General features: G+C 35.5%; 1 protein-coding gene across 3 annotated transcripts in view; it reads right to left on the bottom strand.

The window, feature by feature from the left end:
• Positions 1-27,027, bottom strand: part of CWC27 (CWC27 spliceosome associated cyclophilin) — a 261,663-nt gene that overhangs the window by 196,938 nt on the left and 37,698 nt on the right. For all 3 annotated transcript variants that reach the window (XM_033179685.1, XM_033179686.1, XM_033179684.1), the window contains exon 10: positions 26,531-26,688. In XM_033179685.1, coding sequence (XP_033035576.1) covers positions 26,531-26,688 — 158 coding nt within the window. The remainder of the gene's footprint in view (positions 1-26,530; positions 26,689-27,027) is intronic.

Raw genomic sequence — 27,027 nt, 5'->3', positions numbered from 1 at the left:
ATTAATATCAATTATAGCCTGTTTCTGGAGGAAAATTTTACTTAAATTCTAAATAACATACAAATAAAATTACAAACACAATCCATTCATAAGTTGAGTCAGTACTGACATTAAGCCATTAATTCTAAAATTGGAAATTGACTGAATTTCCTGGACCTAACAAATAATCTCACAAGAAAAAGAATAAAACACATGAGTCATAAAGGATACGAGTGAGGCTTGTTTTTAGAAAATTCAAATCATGAAAAATCATTTTATAAAAAATGACATTAGCAATCTAAGTATCCTGTTATAATACAATCTGTTTCAAATAAATACAGAACTACTAAAAATCACATTTTCATTTTGCACATTGATATTATCATTTGCATGATCACAGATTGAACATTCACTCATTCCATTAAATAAATGGGTGAATATTTACCATATACCACATACCACAGATGGCTGTGATCAGCTTCTCTAGGTGGCTTCCTGCCCTTTTGCTTCCATGTACTCTTTTGATTAACTATTTTATGGGTAGGGGGAAATAATGTGAATTTAGTAACTGTCTCTGAATTTGATGTGTTGTTGTAAATTGGTGAGTGGCCTGGGAGCTTTCAGAGGATAGCACAGGTAAAACTAAGCCAGATTTACATTCAGACTCAAACGACCTAGGTTTTCAGTAACAAAATAATCTTGAACAAGTCACTTATCTTCTATTCATAAAAGCTTTATTTGTAAAATAAGGAAACTGGGTACTATGCTCTGAATGTTTACAACCTCTCTTGGGCTCTTTTACAAGGGCACTAATCATACTTATAAAAGAGGCCCAAGAGAGGTCCCAAGCCCCTGGGTCTGCCATTTGAGGATACAGCAAAAGACAGCTGCCTATGAACAAGGAAGTGAGCACTCACTAGACATCAAATCTGCCAGTGCCTGCATCTTGGACTTCCCAGCCTCCAGAACTGTGAGAAAAAAAAATTCAGTTATTTATAAGCCAGCTGGACTATGGTATTTTGTTATAGGAGCCCAAATGGACTAAGATACTGGGAGATAGTTGATATGGTTCTTTCAACTTTAAACTTCCATAATTCTATTTAGGTGCTGTAAACATTTGGCACAGGAAGATTAAGTGGGACAGAGGATTAAGTGTTACTTAATAGGAAAACAATGGTAGTACAAATGACTCATGCTAGCTACTTTAAAAATGTCTAATACATTTTTCTTAAATTAAAAATGTCACATAGTAAAATGAATAGGATTAAGAAAGAATCACCTGAAAAATTCTGAAAATTATTAGAGAATACATAGTCCCCCTGCCTTATCTAAGAGGGATACATTCCAAGACTCTCGGTGGATAAAACTGTGGAAACGTGCATAGTATGAAACCCCATATATACTACGTTTTTCAATTTGATACCAAGATGGCTACTAAGTGACTACCAGGCAGCTAGCATATAGAGTGTGGATACATTGCACAAAGGAATGATTCATTATCTTGGGCAGCACAAAACAGGATGGTGTAAGATTTCATCACACTACTCAGAATGGCATGCAATTTAAAACTTATGAATTATATATTTCTGGAATTTTCCATTTAATATTTTTGGACTGTGGGCAACCAAAACTATGGAAAGCAAAACCATGGATAAAGGTGGACTATTGTGTCCTTAATAAGTATGTAGTATTTTGAAAACAGAAAAAGAGAATATGATATAATTTAAATAGTTATAATATATTAAATGCCTACTAATTCATATTAGCATTACAACAATCTGGTAAAATAGCTATTTTTATTTCTGTTTTTAAATAAGGAAACTGAGGATCAAAGAGATTAAATAAGTCAGGCAAAGATACTAAGTTAAAAAGTGGTACAGCTGGTATTCCAACTTGGATGTGTTTAACTCCAAAGCAATACTGTTTCCTCTATAAAAACACTGTATTCCTGATTCCTACAAACAAGTTCTCTTTTTACAGTCAAGTTTCAATTGCTAATGGTAATGGGAAAAGGAACAACATGGAAAAATAAAACTCACACAAACATGGTATAAAAGCTTATGACATGTAATAAATATCAGTAAGATGAGTTCTGAGGCTAGGTAAGATACTGGGTCAGATGGTTCTAGGTACCTTTCAAATCTTAAATGTGAATAATATTCCCAATTCATTGAAATTTAAACAGATTACTCCAATTTCCTACTCATTAGAGAAATTTACAATATTTTGTTAAATGAATTGTAAATTAAATACAAATATCAAGTATATTATTGAGAGGATTGGGGGAATCTTCTAAGGAAAGGATGCGAAGCCCTGCTATGTTAACTTTCCATTTTCTTTCAATGTGCTTGCTTAAAAGAAAAACACATTGAAAATTCATAAGGCAATTTTAACCTAGGTTACTAGCGTTTGCTTAAAAGTGGGAAAAAATTGTTCCAGAGAAGAATATGCTGATTTGCTTTTTCATTTCCATTTACTTGTTCTTTTCTTAGGGTGAGACAACAAAATTGCCACACACATACACGCACAATGCTCTGAAGAAAATTAAGGAGGACATGTCCAAGAAAATTTACCAACTAAAAATTTATCTTGGATAATGAAAAGGAAACTAAAATTTCTAAGTATTATACAGGATAAAACTGAAAGCAGAAGACATGAAACTAACAGTTGTATTATACTGTGATCTTAGCAAAAAGAAAAAAAACAAAGTTAAAAATTACTACTAACTTATTAACCAAAATAATTCCAACTATGAAGTTGGAACTTACTATTTGTCCTTTAGTTTATCAAGAATGCCATCCTGTCAAAAAAACTGATTGATCAAGGAAATTTGCAAGTTTCTAAGTACAATCTAAACATTAACATGCAAGTATAAAGTGCCATCAAAAATATTGGGGGCATTTATAGGACATTCCAACAACCACAGCAGAATACACATTCTTTTCAAGTGCACACGGAACATATACCAACATTCACTATAGGCTGGGACAAAAAACAAGTCTCAATAAATGTCAAACAACTGAAATCATACAGAATATGTCCTTTGACCACCATGAAATTAACGTAGACATCAGTAACAAAAAAAATTTGAGAAATTCCCAAACATTTGGAAATTAAACAGCACACTTCTAAATAACCCACAGGTCAAAGAAAACGTCACAAGGGAAATTAGGAAACATTTTGAGCTGAATGAAAATGGGAATCCAATTTTATCAGCCCAGGTTCAACCAGAGAAACAGAATCAGTAGAAGACAGATAAATAGATAATAGATAGATAGATAGATAGATAGATAGATAGATAGATAGATAGATTTATTACAAAGAATTAGCTTATACAATTGTGGGAGCTGTCTAGGCAGATCTGAAATCTGTAGAGCAAGCAAGCCATCAGGAAGGGCATGCTAGAACTTTTGGGCATGAACTGAAGCTACTATTCACAGATGAAATTTCTTCTTTTTCAGGGAAGTCTGAGCTCTGCTCTTTGGACTTTCAAATGATTGAACCAGGTCCCCAGATTATCTGTGATAATCTGCTTTACCTAAAGTCAGTGAGTAGAGATGTTAAGCACAACTACAATATAACATCACACCAAAACCTAGATTAGTGTTTGACAGAATAACTGGAAATTGCCCAGCAAAGCTGACTTACAAAACCAACCATCCAAACAACATATCAAAATTGGTGAGATGCAGGCAAAGCAGTGCTGAGAGGGAAATTTCAAGTTTTAAATGCATACATCAGAAAAGAAGAGGGGTTCAGAAGCAATCATCTAAACTTCCATCTTTAAAAGCTAAAAAACAAAACACCAAAACAGACAAGAAGAAACAGGGGAAGAGCAGAAGGAGCAAATTAAATAAGTAGAAAAAAGGAAGCTGGAGAACTACATGATTTCAAGGCATACTAATACAGATCATGTAAATATATATCTCAAGGACTTTTAATAACATAGGAAACTTGCCAATTTGTTAAATTCTTAGTTCCAACCTCTCCCTGCTTACCACGTTCCAGATATAACTTTCACACAAGTTGAGACCTATTTGCACCCTTAAAGGTAGCAGGTAGTTCAATTCTTAAATTTTTAAGAAAAGAACACCGAATGTCAAATAGTTGGGGAAGAGATATGCAAAACTATAAGCATGGTTTCCAAACTCCCTCCCAGAGCTCTTTCCATTGCAATGTACAGTCTCCAAGTTGCCTTATACGTTACTAAAAATTTGACACACCTGATTTACAGTGCTGTAGCTGTTGGGAAAACATGCCATTATACCTACTTGCTCATTTTCTTTTACTTCTTAAATATATCCACAGGCTACCATGAGAGGCACCTTTTTGTGAATTAGAAAAGAACACTTCCTGGCCGGGCGTGGTGGCTCACGCCTGTAATCCCAACACTTTGGGAGGCCGAGGCGGGCGGATTAGGAGGTCAGGAGATCGAGACTATCCTGGCTAATGCGGTGAAATCCCGCCTCTACTAAAAATTAGCCGGGCACTTTGGGAGGCCGAGACGGGCGGATCACGAGGTCAGGAGATCGAGACCATCCTGGCTAACATGGTGAAACCCCGTCTCTACTAAAAATACAAAAAACTAGCCGGGCGACGTGGCGGGCGCCTGTAGTCCCAGCTACTCGGGAGGCTGAGGCAGGAGAATGGTGTGAACCCGGGAGGCGGAGCTTGCAGTGAGCTGAGATCCGGCCACTGCACTCCAGCCTGGGTGGCAGAGCGAGACTCCGTCTCAAAAAAAAAAAAAAAAAAAAAAAAATTAGCCGGGCATGGTGGTACGCGCCTGTAGTCCCAGCTACTCAGGAGGCTGAGGCAGGAGAACGGCGTGAACACGGCAGGCGAAGCTTGGAGTAAGCCGAGATCGCGCCACTGCACTCCAGCCAGACTCCCGTCTCAAAAAAAAAAAAAAAAAAGAAGAAGATACCCTTAAGACTGACATAGCCTCATACCAGTGCAGAAGGCTTGGTGAGTAGAGCCCCAGCTAGACTTCAGCCCATACTCACATTCCATAACTAAGCTTCCCTTTTCAGGTCACAATCTCCACAACCAACGTTAGTAGTCCACTTACTAATCATTCACCATCTTGCTGAATGCAGAAAATCAAGTAATGTTAGTCCATAAAAATATTCCATTCATAAATGAATCATATACAGAAAAAAAAATCTTTTAAAACAATATCTTAAAACTCTTAAGCTATACCTTAAAACTCTTGGCATAAAAAAGTTCTAATATTGTAAATACTCTAGTAAAATAACAATATTAAAAGAGGAAGACTTTATTACCAACGCTTTCTTTTAAAGAGTGGTATTTCTTTTAAAGAGTGATATTTTATGTTTGTTTTCTTTAGTAAGATTTGAAGTGTTTTTGTAAGTGCTATATTTAAAAAACACATAGATGGAAAAAATAAAGCAAGATGTTTTCCTAAGCAATAAATGTCATTGGGTTTTCAGCAAGGACATTTATGTTTCTAAAATAAAACACTTGCATACACTAGCTAGATAAAGTTAGAACTTTATCTTTTAAATTTGTTTCCCTCAGTGAACATATCTATAATCACATTGGTAGACAGGTTATTTTTGTTCTATGAGGTTGTCATAAAGTTTTTATTATAAAGGATGTTCTCAAGTATAATGCTTTCATTTTTATCAACATTCAAAATTAAACAAAAGAAATAAAAATAATTAACAATTTTAATAAAATACAGTTAGCAAACATTATCTTAAAAGAGACCATTCCTAGCTTTGAGCAGTGGCAGTATTGTAGCCAATGAGGTTTATCTGAGGCACGATTATTAAGAGACCATTCCTTTCACTAGCAAAAATATCCTACTTACTGCAGTTTGAGTTCTGACTGGCTGGCAGCATAAACCTGCCTTAAAACGCACCTTCAGGAAAATTCTATTTAACCTCACTTGACTTAACATTTTACAGAGATTTTCTATGTATTTAGAGTACTCAGTCTGTTTATACCATTTGGTACTTTTTAATGTATTACTTTCTTAATTTCATGTGCTCATGTTTTACAGAGCATGAGTTAGGCAGTAACTGCATCTGATGCCAAGTCATTCTCTGTATCCAACAGAGGGATGTAGGAGGTGGGAGAACCAGGATGCTTATGAAGGATAATAGCTACTAATTTTGTAGGCAGGCTTGTCTTGTCTCCCTATCCCCATAGACTGCCTCCATCAATTCTACTTCATTGGAACTACACCCTTTAAATACAGTCGCTTAAAAAATACTAATCTGGTTGCCATATAGGCTTAATAACTGCTGTCAATTACCTGACAAATTAATTTTTAATTTTACTTTGAAATATGCCATGGTTGGAAGAGAGTATCAAACTCTCTTCCAGAGTGGGCTGCTCTATGGTTGTTAAATAACAGAAGTGGACTGTGTGGTATCAATGGTACTTTAAACTTTATAATTATAGGCCATCAATGGCATCATGTTTTAAAAGTAGTCTCATGTACATATTTCATCCGACTTTATCAAAACACTACTGAAATAGGAAAAGCAGGTATGGATTGCATTGCTGATGAGGAAGCAGGAGATTCGGAAAAGTTGATTTACTCAGATCTCATTTCTAGCAAACAATGTTGGCATCAGAACCTAAATCTTCATAGATCACAGTTGTCATTAAATTTGAGTAACATTTGTTATTCAAATAAATTGTAGACTAGTGCTACAAATAAAATTTGATTTCATCATGGTCCTATGTAAATTCATTCTTCTCACTAAATCACTACCTCACTTACTGTAGTGATTTGATATTCATTTTCAAATTACAAAAGGTGAAATAATAATCTAATATAGTAATCTTACCAAACCTTCCTACTCATATTATTCTTTTCCAAAAATGCAGAAATTCAATATTAATCCAGCCTTGAATCCTTCAAATTGATTTACTCTAGTGTTAAAAAAATTAATCCATTAATATGTTTATCTGTACACTTGAATTAACACACAAAGCAAAATGAGTTATATTTACAGTTTATTATCCAGGAAGGTAAATCATTATCTGGTTCCAACCTATCTTTTCCAGCTTTATTTCCAACTATATTCTCTCCTCTGGTCACAATAGATTATTCCTCAAATACACCCTGTACTTTTCTCAGTTTCCTCTTCTGGAAATTCCCTTCCCCACCCATTTCCTCTTATTCAAACTCTGCCCCTTCTTCAAGGCCTAAAATTAATGCTACTTGCATACATGCAGACTTCCTAATCCATAAATTCAAAATTAATCTCTCCGTGTTCCATGAAGCTACTGTACTTTCTCTAACCTTGTGTTTTATATAGATTTCATTGTATACAGACAGCTAACTATCTGGCTCAGCTCAGAGCTTTTTTGGTGGGGAAGGTAGTGTCTTAATCTTTCTATCTGCCACTTGGATGTTGCAGATGTTGCAGATGTCTGAAAAACTATTTGATGGATGTAAATTACCTATCAAACAGAACACTGCCTTAAGGTTTTCATCATGTCATGTCTGTCTCCTCAATCTCTAACCTTGGCTCCTCCCAGTTAATTTTCCATATTATTATTATACAATGGTGATCTCTCAAAAACAAACCCTAAACATGTCACTTTCCAATTTTAAATCTTTGTATTGTTTTCTACCATCTAAAGGACAGAGCCCAGTTTCCAAATATACCATATAAGGCCCGTCATGACCTGGCCCCAGTCTATTTCTCTAACACTTTCTACCAGTTCCTGCAGACAGGCAACCACGTGTACAAAAGTTCCTGCAGATATCAGGATATCAAACTCTCACCTATCCCCTTGCACTTACTTTCTGTATCCTTGGTAATCCATTCTAATATCCCATTCCTTAACCCTCATCTCAAGGGAGGTATAATATGGCAGTTAAGTCAAGGATATCTGTGTTTAAATCCTAGATTGTTGAGTTCTGGGAGAGTAATCCTGAATAAGTTAAACTTTTAAAAACACAATTAGGGAAAGGTGGAAAAGCTCTCTAACTTCACCATTCTCTCCCTACTCTTTTTGCAATACCACTCTGATCCTATGGTAAAGTGAGCAGCTTCTGGATTTTCTGCAAAACAAAAAACTAAGGGTCAGAATTAGAATGTAAGCTCTATGTTCCCTGCAGTAGAAGATTAAAACGGTAAGTTTTAAAAACAAATATGCTTTAAACTTTCTTTTCTTCTAGTTCCTTATTCACTACATGCTGAAGTGTGAAGTAACAATACACAGAAAATGTTAAATCCTTTTTTGCTTAATAATCTATCTCAGCAAGGATATTAACATATTTTCACATTTATTTGCCTCATCTATTATCTTTGGGGAAATATCTGTTAAGATCTTGTGACCATTTAAAAAATTGCTTTGTTGGCTGGGTATGGTGGTTCACACCTGTAATCCCAGCACTTTGGGAGGCCGAGGCAGGTGGATCATGAGGTTAGGAGATTGAGACCATCCTGGCCAACATGGTGAAACCCTGTCTCTACTAAAAGTACAAAAATTAGCTGGGCGTGGTGGCACGTGCCTGTAATCCCAGCTACTCGGGAGGCTGAGGTAGGAGAATCACTTGAACCAGGGAGTTGGAGGTTGCAGTGAGTCAAGATTGCTCCACTGTAGTCCAGCCTGATGACAGAGCGAGAGTGTCTCAAAAAAAAAAAAAAAAAAAAATTGTTTTGTTTTCTTATTGTTGAATTTTAAGAGTTCTTTATATATTCTAGATACAAGTCTTTTATCAGATACATGGTTTGCAAATATTGTTTTCCCAGTCTGTGGCTTGTTTTTTAATCTCCTTAAAAGCATCTATTACAGAGCCAAAGGTTTGTTTGTTTTTTTTTTTTTTGATAAAGTCTACTTCGTCATTTTTGTTCACAGATAATGCTTTTGTGTTTAAAAACTCACTGTCAAACCCAAGTTCATACAGATTTTCTCTTACTTTTTCTTCTAGAAGTGTAATAGTTTTACGTTTTGGTCTATGATCCATTTTGAGTAAATTTTTATATAAAGTGTAAGGTATGTATTACGATTTATTTATTTGCACATAGACCTCCAATTATTCCAGTACCATTTGTTGAAAGGACTATCATTTTTCAATCAAATTATCTTTGTACTTTTGTCAAAAAAAATCAGATGACTGTATTTATGTAGGTCTGCTTGTGGACTCTGTATTCTGTCCCACTGATCTATCTCTCTCTCTTTCAACCATCTTTTTTTTTTTCCTTCTGTAAGATTTAATAGGTATGTCATACTCTAGATTTTGGTTAACATATACTTAAGTGGCTCTTCTAGTTCAAGGTATCATACTCTGTAAAAGGATTTATTTTTGTTCTAAAAATTAGAATGAAAATATAACAACAACAACAAAAAGTTAAATAGAACTTGAGTGATGTGAAGCAGATAAAGACTGTTGTACAATGACACAATATACTAAGGCCAGGTCACTGCTCTGGCTGGAAATTGGGAGTTGTTTCACCTTAAAGAGCCCAGATAAAGTGTTCCCTTTGGTATAGTATATTTCCATGTCAGATTTACAGCTTTGTAAGGTTTTGTTTGTTTCCATTTTGTGTATATCTGGTTTAGGTGCCAGGTGTTCATCTAAAGTAATCTTGAGCAGTTACAGTATTTAAAAAAAAGAACAGTTCAAATAAATACACAGCATCAGCTTTCAAACACTGTTAAAATATTAGTTAAAACTTTTGAAAAAATAAACTGAGAAATTTCTCATACGTTTCTTTGTTGGAATAACACTATTTATCAATTTTATGAAAAGTATTTACTAGGGGTTTTTATATGTATGAATAGCAAAAAGCTCTGAATGACCTTAAACTACATGAATTAAGGTAATTCAAACATCCTCTCATACTATGACCATAATACCAAAGACTGAAAGCAGTGATGCTGCAATTTAACCATCCTTAGGTTGTAATTCCTTTCAAAAGGCAAGAGTCCTAAGTTGTCAATTTGTGTTGCAGGCCATGCTTAAGTACTATAATAGGTGTTTTGTCCCTGTATTAGTCCATTCTCATGCTGCTAATAAAGATATAACCAAGACTGGGTAAAGGAAAGAGGTTTAACTGACTCACAGTTCCACATGGCTGGGGAGGCCTCACAATCATGGCAGAAGACAAAGGGAGAGCAAAGTCACATCTTACATGGTGACAGGCAAATAGAGCATGTGCAGGGGAACTCCCCTTTATAAAACCATCACAGGCCGGGTATGGTGGCTCACGCCTGTAATCCCAGCACTTTGGGAGGCTGAGGTGGGCAAATCACAAAATCAGGAGATCGAGACCATCCTGGCTAACACGGTGAAACCCTGTCTCTACTAAAAACACAAAAAGTTAGCTACTCAGGAGACTGAGGCAGGAGAATGGCGTGAACCCGGGAGGCGGAGCTTGCAGTGAGCTGAGATTTCGCCATTGCACTCCAGCCTGGGCGACAGAGCGAGACTCTGCCTCAAAAAAAAACAAAACAACAAAAACAAGACAAGAAAAAAATCCATCAGATCTTGTGAAGCTTACTATCATGAGAACAGCGTGAGAAAAGACCCAGCCTCATGATTAATTACCTCCCACTGGGTCCCTCCTACAACATGTGGGAATTATGGGAGCTACAATTCAAGAGGAGATTTGGGTGGGGACATAGCCAAACCATATCAGCCACCCCTTTTTCAACTTTATTTTAGGTTCGGGGGTATACGAAAAGGTTTCTTACATAGGTAAATATGTGTCAGAGGGGTTTCTTGTACATATTACTTCATCACCCAGGTATTATTAAGTCCAGTATGATGTCCCTTTTTTCCCCACTGAAAATTATTACAGTTCACTGACACAACTTAGAAATAAAGCTAGTTTGGCTAACAAAAGGAACCCTCTCACTTTGTCTCCTTAAAGTCAAGTGACCATTGTCTTCTGCAAACATCTGAACCTAGCATTAAAAAGACAAAATAATCTAGATCCCAACTTGCTTTTTAACTTTATTTGCCTTGATTCACCAATGCTCTCAACATATAGGAAAAAGCTAAGCAACATGTGTATCTTTATTACTAATTAATTGACCACAAAACCTAGGAACAAAGATCTTTAAATAGCTACTAAAAGGTGAGCACATTTTGTTCCATAATTATTTTCATACTACACAGCACAGGCTAAAACAATAAAAGGAACAAAACGTAATTTTTAAAACTTCACTAAAATACTAAGAAATCCTACCTGAGAAAGAGCATAAAGCCAAACAATAAGGCTGTTGAATAACTCTGCAATGTTATCCTGGTCTTTAATTTCTGGGCTATTCTCCAATACCATCAGGATTAGATATCCTCACCTTCTATCACACTAAATGTATTTCCACAGGTCAGCTACATATATCATTTTTTATAGACGACTAGACAAGTACATACAAACTTCACCCAAAACTGACTCTTTCCAAACAGCAGCAGAATATAAAATACAAGGTCCTATAACACCCTAGTCTTTGTCCCAGGCCTACACGATATCTATCTGGATGCTTTGGAGCCAAGCCAAAGGTTTTAACTTCGTTAAACAAAGCCTGTCTTTAAAATATTTCAAGTTGCTGTCAATATTGTGAACAAAAAAGCATATCCGGAAATTTTCTATTAATTTATAATGACTAATAAAACTAAAGTAAATGCTTATCTAAAAGGAAGAAGAAATTGGCAGGAAGTCATTATATAACTTTCAAAGCTAAGAAAACATTCTTTTTTCAATGGAATCAAGAAAATCAAATATACAGTAAGGACAAATCTAACTTCCTATCTATTGAGTACATACATACCTTTGATCTCATGAATTTCCAGAACAAACTGAAAATACAGATTAAAAAGAAGTGATTCAGCAACTTGAACTCATATGCCAATTAACATCTGCCTTTGACCTTAAGAAAAGTACTTTTCAGAAAGAGCAAAAACCCACCAATTATCATATAATTTTTAGACTTTTAAAATAAGATAACTGTAAATAAGTAGGTAAATCAACACCACAAATGTTAAAATGAAAAGCAGGCTAAGTTCATAACATAAAATTAGGAATTACAAAAAGCATTAACATGTATTAAGGATCTGTAAAAGAAATGTGAGTATACAAAAAATAAATCAAATGTGAAATTACATTTAAAAATATAACAAGGGACTGAAGGGCTTCAAAATAAAAATGGAAATCCTACTGAAGGTTTAACACTCACATAGGTGCATTTAAAAACATAATTAAATCAACGTAAATGCACACAACATAAATGCACACATAAATGCAACATAAATCCACTGAGACTCAGGGTACAGCTATATCTAAATAATAAAGAGTAAGGAGGGAGAAGAGATCAAATATCACTAACATATCAAAATTAGCAAAAAGCTAGGAAATAATCATAATGAATTCTGTGAGACTTCAAAATAGGTCATTACTGAATGGTTTATATTGTGTCTACTGTTATAAGATAATTACACGTAAAGGCCAAGATTCAATAAAACTAACAAAATAAAACAAATCCACTCATTTACAAGATTAATGTTGATAAACACTACAGTGGTGGTTAGTTCTTAAAAAGTTGTAGAACTTTGTAGAAAAAAATGATTTCTAAATTATATACTAAACCTACTGAGGTTTTTGTTGTTGTTGTTTTAGAGGGAGTAGATCCTAACATAAGGTATTTTATGAAAGCCAGGCAAATTTTATAAATTTGTCTTTAGGTCACTTGAATAAGTACTCCTGGTAGAATAGAGGCAATTGTTTTAAATAGTATAGTCTGAAAAGGCCTCTCTGTTAAGATGATATTTGAGCAAGGGACTGAACAAAAAGAATGAATGGCTACTAAGAATAACTCAGAGACGAAAGTTTCATGCTGAGGTAACTAGAAGTGCAGAGGGCTGAAAGAGGAGTGACCTTGGTATGAGAAGAATATGCTTGGTGCAAAGTCAGCAAAAAGAGTAAAGTGGATAATAGCACGGCCAAAACGTGAGAAAGTAAAAGGATATGAGGACCAGGACACAGAGTGAAGGAGTTACCTTTGCCTGAAGAAAACAGATTCAGATGCAGATGGGTAGATTTGGTGGTGGGAAAAGGAACAAGTCCTCTCTCACTGCCTCTGTTTCTTTTTTTTTTTTTTTTTTTTTGAGACAGAGTCTCGCTCTGCCACCCAGGCTGGAGTGCAGTGGCCGGATCTCAGCTCACTGCAAGCTCCGCCTCCCGGGTTCACAACATTCTCCCGCCTCAGCCTCCCGAGTAGCTGGGATTACAGGCGCTCGCCACCGCGCCCGGCTAATTTTTTTTTTTTTTTTTTTTTTTTTTTGTATTTTTAGTAGAGACAGGGTTCCACCGTGTTAGCCAGGGTGGTCTTGATCTCCTGACCTCGTGATCCGCCCGTCTCGGCCTCCCAAAGTGCTGGGATTACAGGCTTGAGCCACCGCGCCCGGCCTCTGTTTCTTAATGAAATACAAGGTGATCAGTCAAAAGTGAGAAGTGGGGTAGAGATGCTGGGTGTTGCAAAGTGGTATGACTCTCTTCCAGGAAAAACAAGAAAATCAACTACAAAAACTATTAGAAATAATGATGCAGCCATTCATTCCTCCCTGCTGGATTCCCATCTTAGAGAACCTGCCCTATTCACAGGTCTGAAAGAAAGCAGCCTTGTATCGGTTTGGGTTCTACCGCACATAAGAGAAATTCCAAATAATGTGACTGAATCAACCTGAAAGGTACTTTATCTCATACAGGAAATGTCCAGAGGTAGGCATTTCACGCTGTAACAATGGTTCCACAAAGTATTTAAGGATGCATGCTCCTTCTACCTCTCTATTCTACCGTCCTTAGCTCAAGTCATCAAATCTGTGTGCCAGGCTGACAGGAAGAGGTAGGTATGAAAGAGGACTAGCTTCTTTCTTCCTTCCTTTAAAAAAGACTGCCTGAATGTCTGACACACTTCTGTTTCACCTTCTGTTCATTTTAGCCAAAATTTGGTCATACGACCATACTTAGCAACAAACGAGACTGATGAATGTGTTTCAGCTAAGCAGCCATGACTCCAGTTAAACAGTGGCATTCTGGTAAGAGGGAAGGATAGATGATGGAGGAGCTACTCATCCTTGCCACATCTGCATACTTCATGGCTTTCTATTTCCTCTATCAATGGCATAATTGAGCAGACACCTGACTTGGGCCATGCCAATAAGATCCTCTCTCCCAAACATTCAGATTTTGGACACAGAAATCCAGTCAATTTACTTCTGAAGAACTGAAGTGCAAGAAGTAGCAGAATAGAGTTCTACGGAGAAAACAGGTATGTAGAGGATAATGGAACAAATGAATAAAAGTGTAACAGAAAAGCTGCAAAAGAAGAAACTGTAACTTCCTGACAACTTGCTTTCTTGAAAAGACTGTATGCAATTTTTTCATCTGGATTCTGTACAACTCCCCTATTCCTTCATACAGAAATTCCTTTACTTGAGCTAATTTGAGTGGGTTTCTATTCCTTATAACCAAAGGATTCTTAAGATACCTAATAAGAAAGTTACAATTTAATGTTGTATGTATATGAAGTGTTTTTCATCTGTGAAATTATGGAAGATATCCATTGTATTCTTCTCCACCCTTGGGTGTAAAGACTGAAAAGATAAAATTTCCTTTAGAATTTTGTACTTCTAGAAGTCTGAATTAACTAGGAATTGATATATAGTTCTTTTTAAAATTCAGGTAATGGTAATTGTATAATTTTTATTATATTTGCTGTGTTCTTCCTCCGGGCTGCCAGGAATATGATGATTAAATTTACTACATAGTCACAGATGTTGACAGCAATTTCTGTTTAAATCATAGAGACTGCAGTTGATTGCATTATCTTTTCCAACAGTTCATTGCTCCTCCCTATGAAAGGTTTATACTTCATCTTATTGACATCAGGCTTAACCATATCACTTGCTTTGGCCAGTGAAATAAAGTAGCATATGCCAATTCTAAGCAGACACTTTTAGAGCCAGCATATGATTCCTTCAGCACTCCTTTCCTTCTGCCATGAGAGTAGCACATTTCAGAGAGGAGCTGTTCCTTCATCCCAGGCCTAGAAGATGACGTGGAGCAGATCCACAGCTGCCCACTGGGATGTAGCCAGAGCAAGAAAACAAACATTAGCTGTTTTTTTAAGCCACTGAGATTTGGGTGCATAACCCAATACTGCTGACTAATAAAGAAAGCAATTGAATAAGAAACAATTCAGGATATATGTTTATGTGTAGCAAAACTGAGGTATATTAGAAAGGTCCAACAGGGCGAAAATATCTGAGGACAGCACTAGGAACATCCAGTGTTCCTATCTCGATGCTTATCACTACTACTTCTTAGCCAGTCTTCCAAGCCAGAAAGCTAGGAGTCATCTGGAATATATCCTTGGTATATTTGAAATATACCTTCAGGTCTCCTACATCCAATCTGCTACCAAGTCTTAATAAGTCTATCGCCTTAATATCTCTCAAATCCATCCCCACAGATACTACACCTTAGTTAGGCCCTTATTACTTCTCCCTGGATGAGTGTAGAAATCTACCAATTCGTCTTTCTGCTTCAGTCTTCTTCTCATCCATCCCCTACGCTTACATAGAGTTATATTATAATATATGTGAAATAATGTCACATTTTTGCTAGAAACATTTCGTGTCAGTCTTTCTTTAGCTGGACACACACGACTTGGCTCTGGCCAACCCCTCTCTAGGCTCTGTAGAGGTGTCATATCATTGCAGGTTCAAGTACTGGTTTCGCTGCTTTCTAGCCATGGGACATAACACAAGTCACTTAACCTCTTAAAGTACAGCTTTTACATTTGTAAAAGAAGGATCATAAAACAAAGTATATCTTATACCTTTGCTGTGGAAGTTATATTAGGGAAATAAGTTGATTTAGCAAAGTGTCTGGCCCCAAGGTAGAATAATAATAAATATTTCTGGAATAACAGAACAATTTCCTAGCTAGAACACCTATGAAACCTTCACAGCCCTTATTTATTTGTATAGCTTAGATATTGTTTTCAAGTTGCTTATTAGAAACTAAGCAACTTGAAAAGAGACTGATGCTTACTAATTTCAGCATTTTGGGCCCTAGCGCAGTACCTAGTTCAAAGGAAGAATCGAAGTGGTATCCAAAGGGTAGTAAAGTCCTTTGCAGGGGTGTTCAATCTTTTGGCTTCCCTGGTCCACATTGGAAGAAGAAGAGTTGCCTTGGGGCACACATAAAATACCCTAACACTAATAATAGCTGATGACCTAAAAAAAAAAAAAACTCATAATGTTTTAAGGAAGTTTGCAAATTTGTGTTGGGCTGCATTCAAAGCCGTCCTGGGCTGCATGTGATCCATGGGCCACGGGTTGGACAAGCTTGGGTTAGAGGAAAAGGGGAGTAAAAGAAGAGCTAGAGATAGCAAAAATAAAATCGCTAATTATAATTTTCCCTCAGACTCTTGCATAACTTTGTGTACTTTCGACTTTGTGTAAAACAAAGAAGAACTTTACTTCTTCCGTGGTCCTTCTCTTCCTTATCTTCCCAAACTATACTTGCCAATTTAATTTACAGGGAATTCACAGTATATGGTCTAGGAAGGCCAGAAAGTAGCGAATATTTCACAATTTTTCAACATGACTATATTTGTTCCGGGGTAGAGACGAATGCTGAATAACTTAAAGAATGTTTTTCTGCACGTAATCTCAAATCTATGTTTCAAATGCACAATTCCATTCCCTATAAACTGATGCAGTGAGATCAATGGATTGTAACTCTCAAGGGTAATATAAATCAATACATTCTAAAGAGATGCAAATACCTCTTTTCTATTTTGAAAGGACAAGCTTCCCCCACATATGCATTTCACTGCTTCCTGTCTGCCATACAAAATCTAATTGTAAAAACAGTAGGGTTGCCATATTTCTGATATATATAGCTGGAGTTCAAGGATTTTTTCTTTTTATTTTGAAGGTGATTCCTTGGATATGGATTAACTGGTTCTCAATGAACTGAATAGGCACTTTAAAAGTGGTATTTTTATTTCAAGTGGCCCAAGAAACGGTTTAGTCCAGAATATCCAAAAATTCTTGCTATCAATGTCCAAACAGAAGAAAAATAGAAGCTTGCCAGAAATGCCAAATATAGTATGGTTTCTATTACAATTAATGCTACTCCAAAATTTTAACCATAATTGGTAAAGGCAATTAAAACAAACCACCTAGTCTACATTGAGAGATTATGCAACATTATTTAAAGAATTGAATGTAATGTTAAAGTGTTATTTCTTTTAAATAGTGGCTCCAAAAACTGACTTACTTTATTAGCATCAGAGTCATACATATGAAATCGCTGATATTTGACTGTTTTTGATTTGAAAAAATGGCAATTTTGTGTTCAACCCTTTTAAACCTGGTATTTTGATCTTTTCCTAAATATATACTGCCTACTTAACATCCATAGTACTTTGTATGCACATCTAGCAGAGCTGAATTGTAATTAATTGATGACAATTCTTATTCTTACACTATATTGTGAACATTTGCAGATAGAAACCATGTCTCCTTTATTTTCATGTTCCTGGAGCCTACCACTTCCTGGCACATATCAGTTCTTACACAGTGGCTGGGAACAAGAATAACATATATTTGAGAATAGAATGATTGGTTAGCAAAAAATATATATAAAAATAAAAATCAAGTTCTAGTAAAAATTAGAATGTAAATTTAATTAAATCTGGGACTGGTCCAAAGCTTAATATTTGCTGTTAAACAGAAAGATTTCCTGAAAATACAACATTTGGATTACTACTACTCCATACCAAAGCAAAAAAACAACTGCAAATTTTCTTTATTCAGAGACCAACTACCCAGTGTATACATCTTGGATTTCTATTTATCTTCCTCTCTTTTACTGTATGCTTCAGTCCAACAACATTGGGACAAAAGAGAATGAAAGGAAGCAGAAATGTTCTAGCTGGTTACTTTCACTCTTTGCTATAAATGTTCTGTGAGATGAAGAGGGGCACATCCTAGAGATGATAATTTCAATGGTTTGAATTGGGTTGTTATAATATCTGTGGGTTTCAATGTTTACTAACCTGTTTTTTTAAATTTGTACTATCATTTTAAAATGTGCGCTATCCTTTAAATTTTTGAAATTTAAATATTGAACTATCTTTTTTAATTTCCTAAAGCAAACCATGTTTATTTACTAAGGATAACTCTGTACTTCCTAAGTCTAATCATAAAGTAAGAGAAGCTAGACACAAAATATAGTAAGAGTCAAAAATTATCTAAGTATGAGAAGAAGCTTATTAATGTTTCTGAAGTCTAGAAATCCTGGGGAAAAAAATATTCAAAGTTCCATAAGAAATCCTAATCATATATTTCAAACCCAACAAAAGAAGATTTGAAACACTAACAGCTAATTTAGATGTTCATCCAGGCCTCAGAAGGTATGAAAACATGACTCTATTATCCCATGCTCCATAATTTAGAGTTTAATCAATTCATAAGATCTTTAATTTCGACTTCAATATTCATATCTAAATTCCTAATGCCATCATTATAGTAATATATCTTATATTCAGTCAACCTAACAGAACTCCTGAGCAAAACACAAATTTCAGTTAACTTTATCAAACAAGATCATTTTCTCATAAAAACGGAAAAGAGCTGCAGTCAACTAAACACGGCATATAAATAGAACATGGCTGATAAAGTTAGAACCTGTTCAAACACTAAGACTGATGCCCTTCTAGTTAACCCTAAAAGATTATCAGGAAATTTTTAATGATTGTGATTTTAAGGTATATCTTAAGATTTCTTTCATTATATTTCAATTTGATATAATTAATTTAGAATCACAATAAAAATTTAGAAAGACAATAAAATTATAGATGATAGAAATTGCATAATAAAAGATATCATTACCATAATGCTGTAATCGTCCTAACAAACCACTGAGTTTTTACTATCTGGTCCACTTATTACAGCTGATTTTATTGTTTAGTCATTTATTATGTATCAATATACAGATGCTAAAAACAAGCAGGGAAGACAACTCAATCTGGTTTACATGATCAACTTGCAGTAGCTGAGCTCCACCTACAGGCAAAAAACGATTTCTTACAATAAGCTTTAAAATAGTACTTTCCAAAACACAAGCTGCAAACTACCCCCACAGTTTTCATCAACCTTGGCTGTATATTAGACTTACCTGGAGTGTTTTTAAAAATTTCTTATGGCTGAATAACAAAATTTATGAACAGCTTGTTCAGGAATGGGTTGATTCAAATGCACCAACAAGGTTGAGAGATACTGATTTTATTCCTTATCAGCCACATTTTAAAAAAACATTAGGAACACTCAAATATCTTATTTTCTTTCTCTAAAATTACTTGATTCTCACTTTCTTGACCCTTTTATCTTTCTTAAGATTAAAACCAAGTGCAGCTGAGATAAATGTCTTTAACCCTGTTGAACTGCAAAAGTCCTGTGAAAGACCTGAGGTAACCTTACAAAATATCGTCCACTTTTACATTATTCTACACCTCAGAAATAATCATGGAGGTATGTGTTTGGGAGTAGAATTCTTTTTTTTTTTTTTTTTTTTTTTTTTTTTTTGAGGCGGAGTCTCGCTCTGTCTCCCGGACTGGAGTGCAGTGGCCGGATCTCAGCTCACTGCAAGCTCCACCTCCCGGGTTTACGCCATTCTCCTGCCTCAGCCTCCCGAGTAGCTGGGACTACAGGCGCCCGCCACCTCGCCCAGCTAGTTTTTGTATTTTTAGTAGAGACGGGGTTTCACCGTGTTAGCCAGGATGGTCTCGATCTCCTGACCTCGTGATCCGCCCGTCTCGGCCTCCCAAAGTGCTGGGATTACAGGCTTGAGCCACCGCGCCCGGCCGGGAGTAGAATTCTTAACACTGAATGCATATTAGAATATCTAGAGAGTTTTGATAAAGTATAGTGCCCCAAATTAATGTATGCTCTTAGATGTTAGAAATAGCATTAAAAAAATACTTACAGGAATAAATTTAACCAAGAAGCTAAAAGATCTGTCTTCTGAAAACTATGTAACATTGAAAGAAATTGAAGAAGGCACAAATAAATGGAAAGATATCCCATTCTGGATTCATGGATTAGAAGAATTAATATTAAAATGTCCATACTACCCAGAGTGATCTACAGATTCCAGGCAATTTCTATCCCAATTACAATGTCATTTTTCACAGAAATAGAAAAAAAGAATCCTAAAATTAGTATAGAACCAGGAAAGACCCCAAATAGCCTAAGCAGTCTTGACCAAAAAGAACGAAGTGGGAGGCATCAGGCTCTCTGATTTTAAAATGTATTATAAAGCTATTTTAATCAAAACAGCATGGTATTTGCATAAAAACAGACACCTCAACCAACGAAATAGAAGAGAGAGTATAGAAATAAACTCAGGTATTTACAGTCAATTGATTTTCAACAAGGCATCAAGAACACACAATATATAAAGAAAAGTCTCTTCAATAAATGTTGGGAAAACTGAATATTCACCTGCAGAAGAATGAAATTGGACTTTTATCTCAAACTATATGCAAAACTCAACTCAAAATGTACAAAAGACTTAAGGATAAGGCCTGAAACTGTAAAGCTACTAGAAAAAAAAGGGGGGGGGCGGGGAATAGCTCGCTGACACTGATTTCAGCAATGATTTCTTGGATAGGACTCCCAAAACACAGTCAACAAAAGTAAAAATAGACAAGTAGGATTGCGTCAAACCAAAAAACTTCTGCACAGCAAAGGAAATGAATAAAGAGACAACCCATGGATTGGGAGAAAACATTTGCAAAAGGAACTTAAACAATTCAACAGCAGTAAAACAAATAACCCAACTACAAAATAGGCAAAAGATCTAAACAGACATTTCTCAAAGTTTGCTTAGACTAGAATAAGTTTCGTGGCTTGGCACGGTAGCTCATGCCTATAATCCCAGCACTTTGGGAGGCAGAGGCGGCCGGATCACGAGGTCAGGAGATAGAGACCATCCTGGCTAACATGGTGAAACCCCGTCCCTACTAAAAATACAAAAAATTAGCCGGGCGTGGTGGCGGGCGCCTGTAGTCCCAGCTACTCAGGAGGCTGAGGCAGGAGAATCGCTTGAACCCACGAGGCAGAGGTTGCAGTGAGCTGAGGTTGCGTCACTACGCTCCAGCCTGGGTGACACAGCAAGACTCCGTCTCAAAAATAAAAAAAGGAAAAAGCTTTGTAATGCATCCTTACCATAGTTAATGTATTTCAAAATTGCTAAAAGAATACATTTTTAATGTTCTCACTACACACAAAAAACGTAAGTTGCTGAAGTGGATAAATATGTTAATTAGCCTGATCGAATCTTTCTACAATGAATACATACAGCAAAACATCACATAGTAACCTATAAATATATACAATTACTATTTGTCAATTAAAAATAAGATTATTTGAAAAGTTAGAAACGTGGTTAATATTAGGAGATGAGGGGTAAGTAACTAGAATGGGGAAAGAGGTGAATTTATGGGCAATGGTAATTTTTTGTTTCTGATCTGGGTGATGGGTATATGGATATATTTAGTTTGTAAAAATTTAGCTAGCTGTATACTTATGTGCACCATGAAATATAGTTAATAGACACACTGTTTGTATATTATACTTAAATTAAGAGTTTAAAAGTTAAAAAAGGATCTTCCCAGACTTTACTTCAGACCAAACAATTCTCAATCTCTGGGTGAAGGGCCTAGGAATTAGTATTTTTCAAAGCCTCCTCTGTGAGCCTCATGTGCAGTTGGGAGTGAAAACCAGTCCTATCATGGAACACAATGAATTCAATCTTTTATTTATCCACTCATTCCACAAGCTTTAATGACCAGTTACTATATGCTTACGATATTAGCCGCCTCTGAGGATATAAAGATAAATAAGATGTAGTCTCTAAAGAGCTTAGTTTAGGCAAAGGAGAGGCAAATCAATAAATCCCAATTGAAAATACAAGCAAGCGGCCGGGCGCGGTGGCTCAAGCCTGTAATCCCAGCACTTTGGGAGGCCGAGACGGGCGGATCACGAGGTCAGGAGATCGAGACCATCCTGGCTAACATGGTGAAACCCCGTCTCTACTAAAAATACAAAAACTAGCCGGGCGAGGTGGCGGGCGCCTGTAGTCCCAGCTACTCGGGAGGCTGAGGCAGGAGAATGGCGTAAACCTGGGAGACGGAGCTTGCAGTGAGCTGAGATCCGGCCACTGCACTCCAGTCCGGGCGACAGAGCGAGACTCTGCCTCAAAAAAAAAAAAAAAAAGAAAAAAAGAAAATACTAGCAAGCTACTTACAAGACCCAGAGGAGAAAGTGATTTGTCAAAGAAGAATGTATTCATGTTTTACTCATGTATTTACAAAAATATTTGGGTACCTATGCTGTTTGAACATGGAGATACAAATGTAAATGGACATGATCACTACTTTCAAGAAAATTACAGTATAAGGATACACAAAGAAGAAAAATATATATATATAACCTAATACCATACTATTACAGAAGTATGGAAAGGGTGCACATAGGTTTGCACTAGGGAGTCAGGGAACATAGTACCAACTTGCTGACCTTGGAACTAACATGATACAAACTTGAACTTGTCCAGGAGCACTAGGGATAAAAATTAATATTCTACAGGACTGCTTCTCAAACTAATGCACATACAAATAACCTGGGGATCTTGTTAAAATGCAAATTCTAATTAAAAATGTGTAGGACAGGACCTGAGACTCGGTATTTCTAACAAGTTCCCAAGTGATACTAATGCTACTGCTTCACAGATCACACTTTAAATAGTAAGGTTCTTGAGAGAGATTAGTCTCGAGAGAGAAGAGACAAAGATCTCCATAGCAGGAAGACCAAGAAAAAAAAAATTGGAAAGTAGCCAGTCAGTTATCAATAAGATGGCCTTAGTGGGAGTAGGTTCAGTGGAGTGGTAGGCAAGAAGCTAAATGATGTGTATTTAGAAATAAATAGGAAGGAGGTAGGGATAGGAAATAAAATGGAATGGTTTAGTTAGTTTTTACTCTCGAAGCAAGGAAGAGAAAGGAATATGAGTTGAAGAAATTTACTCTCATTTCATAAAAAAACCAGCAGCAAGGTGATCGACTGAGTGAGTGAGTTTGAAGTATGAAGTAAACATTGTGGCGAGTGAGTAATAAGGAAGCACTGGAGACACAGCTGAGGCTGGAATCTAGAAATCCATAATAATACCAGCTTGTATATAGCTGTGTGATTCTGCTGAGCTGTATCCAGTAGTCAAGATATAGGCATAGAGAAGGTGGGCTGGAAAGAAAGTGGGGTTGGTACATTTTAAAAAGGGAAGAGGAAAGGGATTAGAAATCCCAGGAAGTCAGAATAGATATAAGGTGCCTATTCTCTAAGGAGAGACACTAGGAAGCATTTTGGATTTGTATTTCCCCTGAGCCCTTTTTCCAAATGAACAACTAGAGACACTGTTGCGAACACATTACTAGGAGAAGATCCTACTGTATGTAAACTTGTTGAAAATTATACTGTTAAATATCATTCTCTAGTTTAAATATTAAGCACTCAATAAATACATGTGTAGGTTTAACATCCAAAGTGATAAACAGTTTTAACAGATTCTGGATGTTTCCTTACCAAAAGAAGCAATACCACACATTTTCAGTAAAATTATACTTTGAATGGCTCCTTGCTTAAAGGGCTGGTAGGCTAGTCTAGTCTCTGATCCTACTGCTTAAATGGAAAAATGACTAAATGATAATAGAGTACTTCAAGCACAACCAGATGAGAAGTTATGTATCAAGAGTACTCATTTTTTAATAGATAATGATTTCACACTGACATCCTATCTGGCTGGCAGCTATACCCATCACAACTCAAACTGAGCAGTGACTTTCCTTTAAATATAATTATCCTTTTTACCACATTGTAATTTTTCAGTACATTTGGAGCTTTCCTGTGTTTTGTTGTTTTATTTTTTAACCATAAAGTTAACTCCAGAGACAACCGGTATAAATAACCGAAAATACTAATGATCCGGAAATTTTTTTAAATTTATTTTTATTTTTTTAGAGACAGGGTCTTGCTGTGTCACCCATGCACAATCATAGCTCACTGCAGCCTAGAGCTCCTAGGCTCAAGCAATTCTCCCACCTCAGCCTGCTGAGCAGCTGGGATTACAGGCATGAGCCACCATGCCAGGGTCTGATTTTGGCAACTTTACGAACTGAAAAAATACGTGGTCATGAGACAATCATGGAAATTTCTACACTAGAGGAAAAAACTGTTTCTTCCCTTTGAAATTCTGTACTTTCTCTACTATCCTGACCTTATTTTTCTTTTGTTTCTCTTTGTAGGTAGGAGAGATAGGATGAAGGAGGGAGAGTAGAGAATGTGAATAATGAAAATGTGGGGGAACAAAACAGTTATAAATAAATGGGTGCTGTTTGCACCATTTACAAAGGCACACTTTGCCAATTATTTTACCTAAAAGAATCCAATAATGTCCACAATGCTCATGTTTACCTAAAATATTCAAGCCACCTTTGGAGACTTATTTCTTATTTAATTTACTTTTCTTAGTAGAAAAGTATTTACTTTACTTTTTAAATTTATTTAATTTACTTTTCTTAGTAGATTTGCAATGCACTTGAATATAGCTTTTTCCTCTACAGTGAATAGTACAAATTATGTGATTTTTAATTTTGCAAATTATACTGATTTATAAAAAGAGAAAAACTGCTTATATGAGTAAATGGATATATATGTTCCTATGTAAGAAATCAGCATAAAAACTATGCTTTAAATATCTGTTGTTTAAGTCATCCAGTCTATGGTATTTTGTATAATAGCCTAAAACACTCCTCTATCAATCCATTCTCCATACTAAATACAATCTGAATGTATCATTTGCCTGTAAAACTTCAATGGCTCTCCAGTATTCTCATGATAGATCAGATTCCTAAATCTAGCTATCAATGCCATGTTTGGTCATCAGGCCCAAACTACAGCCAAGGAAATATTTTAAGAATAACTCTTAATTGTAAGACTGAACACAATTTTGGAAAATGCAAACTTTGACTTTTCTTAACATTAGTTAAATAATTTTTTAAAGTCACTTATGAAAGGTGCATTAAAAATAAACTTCAGTTCTTATACAAAATTTAGCATTGCTAAATTATAATTTATATTATAGGGTATATAAATATTTGAGATTTATTAAAGCCTACAAGACAGAGTTGGGAGTTTAAGGAACACTTAAATATACATAAATATTTGGTTGGTTCATCTATTAAAATTTTAAAATATATTTTTGTTACATTATAAACCTAACCTTTAAGAAAATTCATAATTTTTTAAAATAAGAAAACACATGCCTTGAATGAGTGGAATAAAACATTATGTATCCATAATTATATTCATGATTTAACTAAAAGTCACAGTGCTAATGAGAGGTTTTTCAACTCTATGAATCTAGAAGCATGCATATGATCACTAAAATCTTTAGTCTATATTAGCTACTATATATAGTATATATAATATAATTTAGTATATAAAATTATTCAACAGTGATTACTTGAGTGTCGGGTGAATATTGCTGGAAAAAAGACATTTAAGATGACTCCTAAGTGCCATTTCTAAATGTTCAAAGCTACACTTTTAGTGGAAATTTCTGGGAATCATTTTTATTTGATTACATAAAGAAAAAAATTGAGGGAGCTATGCAATGATAGTGTGGAAATCCTTTTTCAGTTTTTCTACATGTGGTTGAGAAACATGATAGAGAAAAAGAATGTTATTTAAATGTAGTTACATTCATCTTATCCCCAAATAGTATTTGAAGAAAACAATAATTAATTATTTTAAATATTGCTTTAAATAATTAAAGCAATGTTATTTAAAATGTATACTATGAAGTTGAAATAGAATCACAAAGGAGATAATTTTTTCAATTAAGTTGAATTTCAGGAGAATAAAATGTTGAGTTATAAATCCAACAAACTTTTATCACCAGACAGTAAACTTTTCATCATTTGCTGAAATTTATTTTATGATACTACTGAGCTTAGGATATGTATATGGTATTTGGTAAATCAGACTTGAAAAGATATTTAAGAATGTTTTCAGGCCCATACATTTTCTTCATCAATTTTGACAAATTTTGCTCACCTAAATTATTTGAGGATGTCTCTTTTCTTTCTATACAATTACTCTACTGCTCTCATTGGTATTTAACAAATGCATTCTTTCACATCTAGGTAATACATTATTAGCCTATATATATGAACTTATAGAGCCTTTCTAAAAAAGGATCAGAGAGAAATAAAATGGAATTGAACTGACAGGATCATTGCTATGTTTACTTTAAGCTTGGTGTATTTTATTTTAGGCCCGCTACTGGGCCAATTTGTACAACTGTTATGTTTATCAAACATTATGAAAATAGTATTTTAAAAATTAGCTGAAGAGAGGATTCAATCTGAGTTAAAGTGAAATATAAAAAGACAAAAACTCTGATACCTAGCACAGTAACTGACTCACCTGCGGCTGACTGATTTCTTCTCCACTTCTCCTTCTCCAGCTGATTTAACATTTGCGCTTGTGTCCTTTTTTAACTTTTTGGCAATTCTTTCTCTCATCAGGTTCTTTTCATCACCATCAATATATAAATCATACTCTGCACTTTCATCTTCTCCATCCTGTAGAAATGGAAAATGAGTATTTGCCAGGCACTCAATTTCCCCTTTCATTTCTAGAGATCTACTGCATCCACTGAATCTCCTTATTGCATTCTAAACTAGGTTTTTCTTTATTTTGTTTTCTTTTGTTTTGAATTATAAGCCTTTGAAGAATCTGCTACAGGTGGGAATAGCCCTGGGTTCTGCTCTAAGCCAACTATGTAATTATGGGATACCCCAGGAAAGGTTGTTTGTTCAATTCATGCCCAGCTCCTTTGTGCGGCAGACTTCACCCTCTATATCACCCGAGCTATTGTATCTATCTATATTCCTATTCTTATCTCAGTGGGAAATGTGGCT

Source organism: Trachypithecus francoisi, unplaced genomic scaffold, assembly GCF_009764315.1.
Source record: "Trachypithecus francoisi isolate TF-2019V2 unplaced genomic scaffold, Tfra_2.0 Lachesis_group2, whole genome shotgun sequence".
NCBI lineage: Eukaryota > Metazoa > Chordata > Mammalia > Primates > Cercopithecidae > Trachypithecus > Trachypithecus francoisi.
Note: the sequence above shows the minus strand (reverse complement) of the source record. Positions and strands in the feature narration are given on the sequence as shown.